At 34.2% G+C, this 9,586-nt stretch overlaps 2 protein-coding genes across 5 annotated transcripts in view; one reads left to right on the forward strand and one right to left on the reverse strand.

Annotated features, from left to right (window-relative positions):
* Positions 1-6,988, forward strand: part of LOC117115837 (myomegalin-like) — a 35,956-nt gene extending 28,968 nt beyond the window's left edge. For 3 of the 4 annotated variants that reach the window (XM_033259789.1, XM_033259790.1, XM_033259791.1), the window contains 6 exons: positions 1,162-1,464; positions 2,234-2,488; positions 2,860-3,005; positions 3,634-3,880; positions 4,115-4,161; positions 4,542-6,988. In XM_033259789.1, coding sequence (XP_033115680.1) covers positions 1,162-1,464; positions 2,234-2,488; positions 2,860-3,005; positions 3,634-3,880; positions 4,115-4,161; positions 4,542-4,601 — 1,058 coding nt within the window. In that variant the 3' untranslated portion in view covers positions 4,602-6,988. The remainder of the gene's footprint in view (positions 1-1,161; positions 1,465-2,233; positions 2,489-2,859; positions 3,006-3,633; positions 3,881-4,114; positions 4,162-4,541) is intronic. The other variant, XM_033259792.1, reaches the window with a different exon arrangement.
* Positions 6,591-9,495, reverse strand: LOC117115840 (peptidyl-prolyl cis-trans isomerase FKBP4-like). The gene is made up of 2 exons (XM_033259796.1): positions 9,436-9,495; positions 6,591-8,957 (listed from the first exon to the last, which is right to left on the reverse strand). Exon 2 carries the CDS (start codon positions 8,930-8,932, stop codon positions 8,009-8,011), a length of 924 nt encoding a protein of 307 aa, XP_033115687.1. The 5' UTR covers positions 8,933-8,957; positions 9,436-9,495; the 3' UTR covers positions 6,591-8,008.
* Positions 9,496-9,586: the final 91 nt, after the last annotated feature.

Here is a 9,586-nt window from a genome sequence, read left to right on the forward strand (position 1 = left end):
CCTCTAAATAGAGACCACAGGCTTGAAGTGGTCTCCAAGCAGCATAAATGGAGGGTAACCGATCTTGAAACCTCTAAATGAAGACTGAAGATAAACGTTGTCTCCAAAAGATAACATGGGACAACCATTTATCTATTTCAAAGAAACTTTTGTTTTCTTTTAAATTTGTTTTGACCAACTTAAAGCTGTTTAAAACACATTTTTTTTAAATCTGAACAGCATACTATAAAGTAAACATAACATTTACACTTTATTTGACTAAAGTTACTGTAGGTTTAGGTATGTAGGTGTCCATCCTTTACATAAAGATAGATGTTATTTTCTTTTGTGTTGCTTGGCCTTTATTTATATTCCCAATCTTCAATAAGCAATTCTCCAGTGAGTTTGAAGGTTCCTCTTGGCCATGATAAAGTGGGGAATAGAAGCCCTGTAGCTAGATTGGAAGGGGGAGACCATTTACTGGAAGGGCCATGCCCACCTCAGTACCGCCATTGTTGCAGCTGAATTTGAATGGCCCTGCTTACCTCCCCTTTTGGCTACGGGGCTGGATATCCATTTCTTTTCACATCAAAGCGAATACCAACAGGGAAACACTCAGATGACTCTCTCCTTGCAAATCTTTGGATAATACCATTGTGTCAGGTGTTCCACCTTGAACAGATTTCCCCAATATTTTCTCCCAATAATTGTTTTTGTTACGATAAAAAATAATTTTTCTTTTAGTTTTAATTACTTACATATCTTTGATTTTAGCAAGGGGACCAACCATTTAGCAGGGAAATTATTTTCCCCCCCTTGGCTATGGGGCTGAGGGGATAGTGCAGCAAGTGAATGGCTGAAGAATAAAATCAGAAACATAAGACTGTATCAAATTAGGGATAAGCAGCTGATTCAACAGCACTTTTTTGCAATAGGTGCCAACAGATTGTTTTAAAACATATACTGAATATTTTATGACAGCCGGTGCCCCAAAACTAAAAATTTCGTTTTAAAAACTAGCTTTTTCAAAGAGAATACACTTAAGAAACCTTTTTATATGGATAAATTTATGAAAATACATCTGTTATAATTTTGAAGTTCAATTTTTCAAATTAAAGAGTATTTACTGTTAAAAAAAACTTTATCAAGCAACTGTTTATATCATTATGCATTCCCTCACAGATGCCAAGAGCTCATCTACCAGTCCCGGTTATATCCACATCAAAGATGCCTCTGGTCTGGATCTTTCGGAGCTACTTCACGAAATCCGCCGTTTGCGTGTCCAATTAGAGCGTAGCATCGAGACAAATAATGCCCTGAGGCAGAAGCTGGAGGAACTGATGAGTGACAAGTGGTCACCAAACAGTAAAACATCCACCACGACAATAACAATCAACAGTAAGGATAAAAAACGGAGGGAGGAATTGCATTTAGAGGATCTGTATAGGGACAGTCGACAGAATGTGTCAAGGCAATTATTTAACGGTAATTAAGCTACTCTGTAGATGCCTAGCAAATAAGCTAACCTTTTCCATTGTTTCACTAAGTAGAACACCCCTCTCAATAAATGGAACTGTCTGTCTATAGATCATGCTAAATTACCATGTGTGCATCATTCATCATTCATTTATATTAATTTGATAAGATTAAAAATGCTTATAAATTCTCTTTTAATTAAAATGCAGGAAGGTAATAAGTATTACATTATATTTTATCAAAATTATTTCTTTTCATTAAAAATGATAAATTTGATAATGAGAAACAGAGAGGATTACTAAAAGTAAATCAAATCTGTACTATATTGTCGCTCACATCACGAATTAACACAATCAAAGTAGGTTGTGTTAGTTCGTGAAATTACAGTAGCGCGTCAAAACGAGCGCGTATTGGTTGTCAAGCAACTTTGTATTCTTTACCACACAAAAAGTCCTTAACAACAACAGCACGTATTTTGATGCGCTTTTTGGATTTCACGAACTAACACAATTGAATTTAATTGTGTTAGTTTGTGATGTGAGCGACGATATGTCTATCTATTCATTTGTTCATATGTGTCTCCATCCATTGCAATCTATCATTGCTCTGAAAACTACATTGATTCTGCTGCCATCAAGCACATGAAAAATTTGCTGTTTCACTTTCAACAGATTTTTCTGTAACTAACAAATGGCTGTGCAGGTGGCCAACCTGCTGGCACTGTCCCTGCATTTCTTATGCATTATTAATTTCTTATTGATAATATTTTTATTTACAGGAGAAAGGGAAAGTACTAAGACTGGATCTCCAGTAAAATCCAGGGATACACTCAGGGACACCAACCCATCATTTGTTCATCAATCCAGTTCAACTTCCAAACGAACACAGTACAGATCAACAGATGACCTTATGGATCAGAGGTCAAGTCCACGTCAGCGTGATGCAGGAGTTGGCAGCTCACAACCAAGATCATTTCACATGCAAACGTTTGACGCAGACATTCCATATGATTCAACGTTATACAGTTCAGATGGTACGACACATTTTCTGCAAAATTGTTAACATTTGTTTTTTTAAACTAAGGAACCTGTTCTGTAGCAAATACTGTTTATCCTTTTGATATGGCATGCTAAAAGCCAAGTCTAATTCTGGAATATTTAATAATCTTGAATTTATATATATATATATATATATATTAAAACAGTTTGCATTTACAAAATACACAATGCAAATAGAAACAATTGTAAACAGAAGCCTAAACAAACCCAAACAGTATATTTTCATAATGAAATTAAATAAAATGCAAGTAAAGAACTGAATATTTCTCATTCTATACAATCAATCAGTAATTATTTTTTGTTTAATCCTTAACTTTAAATCTTGTTTCAATTTATTATTATCAAGAATTGGCTCCCGGTCAAGGGAGAAACTTGGAAAAGATGTATGCCATTGGTACTTTGCCAACTTACGAGTCCTTAAGAGCATTTTTAAATGAATCATGTGGTGCATTGAATGCCCTTGAGGTTCACTTAAAGGAAAAGATGGCTAAGGTATGAAGTAGTTGAGATGTAAATTTAAGCATTTGTGTTGTCTTTACTTTATTAAATGTTTACCTATGTACACCAACAATTGCAAATATTTCCTTAAAGGAACACCCAGAAAAAATAACAGTTGTTCCGGTAGGGAGATTTTTTGTTGAGCCAGTTAGTCGCTTACCTTAGCAACGGTTCCAGCAATTGTTACGGTCACTTTCTCAGGCTTACAAACCCGTGAATGAGTTTTGGTCATTCATGCATAATATGTATAGCATCTCCTCACACTGTGCAGTACTCCTATCTTAAAGGATTTGATAGCTAAGATATAAGCCAGTTACGATTTGGATTTTAATTCCATATCTAAACAGGTTGTAGGGGACTCCATCATTTCCATGTTCTAGTGGCTGTGCCATGTGTTTGATTACAATAACAGGGTGCTTGCGACATTGTTCTTGGCTGCCTCTTTTAATTTTTTTATGTATATTGAAAATGTAAACATACTTTATTGCTTTTTTGTGATTGTGATGTAGCACAAAAAATAATTCCCTGAATGTTTACTATCATTTATCATTATTAATATTATTTGTTTTATTATCTATAATTATTGACATTTCAATAATATATTTAAATTATTCCATCTTAGGGCGGAATGGGAAAACAGCCCTCTGTATCAGGATGGTCACATAGTACACAGGCTCTCCGCAGACATCTGGAAGAATGTGCCCATTACCTGTCTTTATTCTGGACTGCGAGTATACCACCAAAAGATGAGCTTAGCAGGTTGCGTAGGAGACTAGCTTACCAAGATAAAGTGATGAAGTCGACATTGAAGTCATTAGAATCCACAAATCGAATGAAGGAAGGAATGGAAGCTGCCATCTACAACCAACGTAAGGCTCAATACTTCTTCCATGCAGTGTGTGAAGATGTACCTGTATGTTTAAACTCTATCCAGACTATCAAATTTTCTTCGACAAAAAACTGTTTTTATGCCCGTATTTAGGCATGCCACATGTTTTTTTTATTTACGTTGCTTTACACAACACATTACAAGATGAATTTAACATTCACTGACACATGCAGATAATGATAGCACTAGTACTGTACTGTTTTTATATCCATAGTGACCAAGACACATGATGTTCTGAAACAGGCTCGTGGTAACCTAGAGGTAGGAGGACTGGACTATTTTTCCCTATTTCAATCAATAATGATATAATTGTCTAATAGATATAGTATATATATTATAGTTATTATTGATCTTGGGTACAGTACTGATTATACAATATGCAACCTTCTCTGCTTACTGTGGAGTATTTCTAGTCTTGTTGCTAACTTAGTACCAGACATATTTTTTTTACCAGGTACCCATTTGTGAAGACAGGTAAATGTAGATAAAGTGTTTTTGTCTAAAGATATAAGTGATGTTAACGTCTGTATTAAACTCCTTGCAATTCAGTTGGACCTTAGTAGACTTATTACTAAATTATTATTAAATTTTCCACAACTTCTGTGTGTTTTGACATTAACTCTTTTTTTCCCATTTTACAGACAAGGACATTTGAGGCTGATGCTAATGGTATTATGTGTTCTCACAGTAGCAACCATTGAATTACAAAGACACTATAAACAAAATAAACCTGGAAAGAGGAATTTACTATGACTGAGGAAAGTTTTATGAATGCAGAATTGAACAAGAAAGAGGAATGAACAAATAAAATGGACTACAAATACCTTGAGAATCCCACCAACGAAAAATGTAGATAAAGCTATGAATCAATGCCCTTTAATTACTGCTGATCCCTGTTATGATCAAGTGGAGAATGTAAAGTTTTTAGATTTTTTTGGCAAAGTGGTGAATGTATTTTAAATAATCATTATTTTTAATTGTGGATTATATATTAATGCACGCTGTTTAACTATTTGACTACAATTACCAACATCTTGCATTTTCACTGCTGTTTACTTAATGAATGAATCTCTAAATGAATTACTTGATTGTTCAAAACCTGTGGCAGAGCCGAGGATTAGTGAATTTAGCCCTCTCTACTCCATCAACAGTAAAAAAAAAAAAAAAATTCACATTTTTGCCACTATGCCAAAAATATGGAATATTTGTAAAAATGTAAAAATAATGTCAATAGCAAATGGTGCAAAAATTACATATAATGCTGAATTTAAAACTCGATGGGCTTGCAAATGTTTTAAAATGAATGTCCTGTAATTATAAATTTTAATGATAATGTTCCTTCAAAAAATTATGCCCACCATCACAAGACATATTATTTTTAATATTGTTATTGATATTATTATTGTCTTTATTTATATTATAATTCTTTTTGTTAATATGTATGTGTATGTTAGACATGTTCAATGAACTGAATGCTTGAGAATAAAAGCTAGGGTGGGTGTTGTACCTATAACCTCCAGAATTACTAGTCTGGTATCAGGCCGCTTGATAAACTACTCTAGATTACAGTACAGTACTCTTAGTATTTATTTTGTTTAATTATTATAATAAACACCTGTAAATATATTAGTCGCCTCTTTGCCTTTCCTTGATCATGCTGTTGCATTCCAAATTGTGATTATCTCAAAATTATTTCCTAGTTTTCACTGTTTGTGGCCAACTTTAAGGATTATAACCAAGCAATTGCTCTATTTGTTCAGATTGGAAAGTAATAGTCAAGGTTTAACAATTACTTGTGCAATGCAACACTAAAAGTCTACTGTTCATTGACAAAATTAAACAACAAAATGAGACAATAATGACGAAATAAGGTTTTCTGCAAAATTCATAACCCAACTAAAAGTATTGAACTTTGTGTTGTGGGAAGGTTTCTGTCAAATTGAAATACTGTACAATTTTTATGTTTGTGATGCAAAGTTTTATAAAAATGGTAGCTAATTTTTCTTTGCTATTTTATTGGTATAATTTTAGCCTTAAGTATTGCTTGGTATTAGTAATATATAATTTAATACATTTAGCACCATGCTGTAAGATTTTGATGATTACATTGATATTTTATACGGTGGCAGCACTAGCGGGGCAGGGGGGCTTCCCATCGGACATGTCAAGTCCCCTCACCGGCCGAGCTTGTGGGGCCCAAAAAAAAAAATTGTAAAATAACTCTACACCAAGCCAAAACATGTCTTTCAGACGTACAGTGCCATTTCCAGCCATCCAGAGGTCCCTATTTAAAAAAAAATCTCATTTGGAAGGGGGACACCACCTCCCAAACCCTCCCCCTCCTCAGGCATACAAGCTCAAGCTTCCCTGTCGGACAGCTTAGCCCTCAGAAAATGCACCCTAGAGCCATCACTTATATCCTTGAATCATTAGTTATTTTCATATTTTGTTATATTAATATTTAGAGTATGAATATAACAATCTGAAATATATGCATGTATGCCATAGTCCAGTTCTGTGTATGTGGAATATGCTATCTTGTTTTTTTAGTTTTACACAATCTTCATTTTTTTTTTATCAAGACTTTATCTTAATTTATAACTTAATTGTATATTTGCTGCTATCATTGTTTTTTTACTTAAACTATTCACTTGGTTTATTAATTTTAAGACCGTTAACATTTTGTTTTATAGGTGTTGGAATTTTTAGTTATACAATTTAGCAAGTACAGTACATAGCTCCCAATAAAATGATTTGGTATACCAGGAGAATCCACATCTAGATCCCAAAACTCCCAATCTTTAAAATATGTTTTTCATATATATGACTTCTCTTGAAAATTACACTAAAACATTTAATTTTTGAGATTTATAAAACTGTATTCTTGATTCTTGGATTCTCCCGGCCATACCATGTGGTTTGGGTATGCAGATGATTGATTTTATAGTGCAAATAGTGGTGTAATAGAATTTCGTCTTAGGTGGAATATTGAAGTCTAAGTCACTTTAGTCAACAAAATAATAAATCTGTATATTTTTGCAATTCAAGTGATTTTTTAGCAATGAAGTAAAGAAAGATGCTTACAAAATTTCTTGTATTTGTTGTGTTTTTATTCAGTTCTATAATACAGTATTCATTTACTATCAAATACCTTGGGATGATATATTGCCTATAATTATGTATTATTATAAGTCAATCGTGACGTCATCACTGCAACTCCCAATGTTATTTGCCTATCCCCCACAGTACAATAATTTTTCACAATGTAAACTTGGCTTGACTTTTTTTTAAGCTCGTGTGCAAAAGAGCAATTCAACATTTGTACATATCACGCACTACGATGAATTCTAGGCTAGGCTTATTTGTTGACAAGTAGTAATTGAAAAATTAATTTCATAAAACAAGGTTGATTAGAACCCAAAGAAAGTTACTTTAATCAATAGACCCTAATAAACTATTGAATGAACATTTAATAGGAATATTTTAGACCTATTTTAAAGACTCAAGGAACGAAATTAGATGTAGGCCTTGGGCATGAGGCCGCCAAGGCCTAGATGGTAGCCATCCTAGACATGAAATCGTCACATGATTTTACCTGTCTGTTCCGACCAAAAAGTGATTAGGGCCTACTGTATTCTCTCAAAAGCTTTAAGAAATGTTTATTTCTTTGACGAATGTCTATCAAAATAGCATCACAGACATCATAGGTGAATGTCTATCTAAATAGCAAAATAGCATCACAATAAAATAGTTATTCATCGTATCCAAACTGATGTGTGACGTCTTGCTAGCTAGCTGTGTGTTTACCGAGTGCAGGAGCATATTAGCATATGCACACACAGCTAATGTAATACAACACCGGTATTAAACTAACATTAAAAGACGGTGATTAATATATAAAGCAATTAGTATAGCTGCATACATTGTACACTAGGTTGAAAATTATTATATTTACGTTAGATTTAATGCATTAAAAATTTCCTTTGGGCCTTGCAGGCCCTCAGAAAATGTTTTCAAGCATTAAATCTAACCTGTGTATAATAATTTTCAGGTAGTGTACTATGCGCAGTTCTACTAATTGCTTATTACTACTATAACTGAGTTGATGTCATACAGGGCCTCCAAACATTTTACTCATTCCTTTCTTATACTGTGCTCTATGTTCTTTAATTTTAGAGTCTAGCACCCTCAATTGTTTTATTATTGGTTTATTCTTAGGCTCTAATTGCAGTGCATATTTCAGATCCTCTTTGGCTTTTTCAAATTCATTTAAAGCCATGTATGCCTGGCCTCTCCTGTACAGACCCTTCACATTTTTAGAATCAATTTCTAGGGCATTATTGCAATGCTCAACAACAAACTCAAACTTGTCTCTTTTCAACTGACACGCTGCTAGATTCAGTAACGCAGCACATCGTACAGTGTTGTATGAATTCATCTGGTCTTCCTCGAAGGCTGTTATTCCACTCTCCACTCCCATTGTGACTAAAACTTTCAAGGATTTTGTGTAGAACTTCTCTGCCATGTCATACTTCTCACGTTTGAAATTATTAGTGCCGATATCTTTGAACTCTGTTGCCCTGGTTAATTTCTCAGAAGGATCCAACTCCCATATGTGTTTCCTTGGAGTAAAAGCTTTTAACTCAAGCGAAAATACCACATTTTTTAATCGATCACTGTCAGCAGTAGCATCTGTTGGTGGATCATCTTTAAATTCTGGCCACTTTTTCTTCACAATGGTCGATGGTATCAACAGTTCTGCGATCTCCTCCTCTTTCATGCTCTCAACACAAGCTTCAAATATTTCCGATAATTCACAATCACCATTTCCAATACACATATCAATACTTCGGTTTAACTTGTAGCCAATCACATTGTCTGTAATACTGCAAGCAACCAGTGGTGTGATGTGTACCAAACATACAGTTCCATCATTTGGCTTGGCACTTCCTTTGCCTTCTTGTTTAATTTTCTTGCTAAAAGTTTTATCTGGTGACTCCCACGTTAAAATGTGTTCTTGATTTTCCATCATCACTTTCAGCTCATATACAACATTCCTGGGGAGAAAAAAATTATAAAAAAAAGATGTCTTTTTTAATCAAATCCACTCCCCCACAATTTATTTTCCCCTTATTTTAAATTTAAAAAGGGGGCAATAATTTATTTTATTGAAAATTTGAAAAAAAAAAAAATCTTTCTTATAAAGATCCAGAGCTTTCTACACATTTAAGCAGTATATAGCACTCTTGGACATACTTATGCCCTAAATTGCACTAAAGTTAGACCAAGACATCAACATTAAATTGTGAACTACCATACCGCCAAAAACCCTTATCTTCCCTCCTCCTTGCCCCAAATAAGTCCCTAGAAAATAGCTAGAGGCCTAGCCTAGCTGCTGACGACATTGAGTGAGGCCTCCTGCAAACTTAAACAAAGTATCCCTGCTTCATGTTTGCTCAAGTTTTTCCTACATGTTTTCCATATGTAACCTAGAATTAAAAGCAATAAGATTTTAAAGAAAAAAAATAAACTTGCTTAATAAGTAATAATCACGACGGGCCGGTAACTTTCCAGACATGACATAATGAAATGCGGAAGTATTAATGAAAGCTGTCTGCTTCAGAAACGCACCAATCACATTCGCTGTAATGAAAGTGTTCGTCGTGGTGGCCAATTGAATTATCTG

The sequence above is a fragment of the Anneissia japonica genome, unplaced genomic scaffold (genome assembly GCF_011630105.1).
Source record: "Anneissia japonica isolate Jap-2015-1 unplaced genomic scaffold, ASM1163010v1 scaffold1483_len710385_cov172, whole genome shotgun sequence".
NCBI classification, from domain to species: domain Eukaryota; kingdom Metazoa; phylum Echinodermata; class Crinoidea; order Comatulida; family Comatulidae; genus Anneissia; species Anneissia japonica.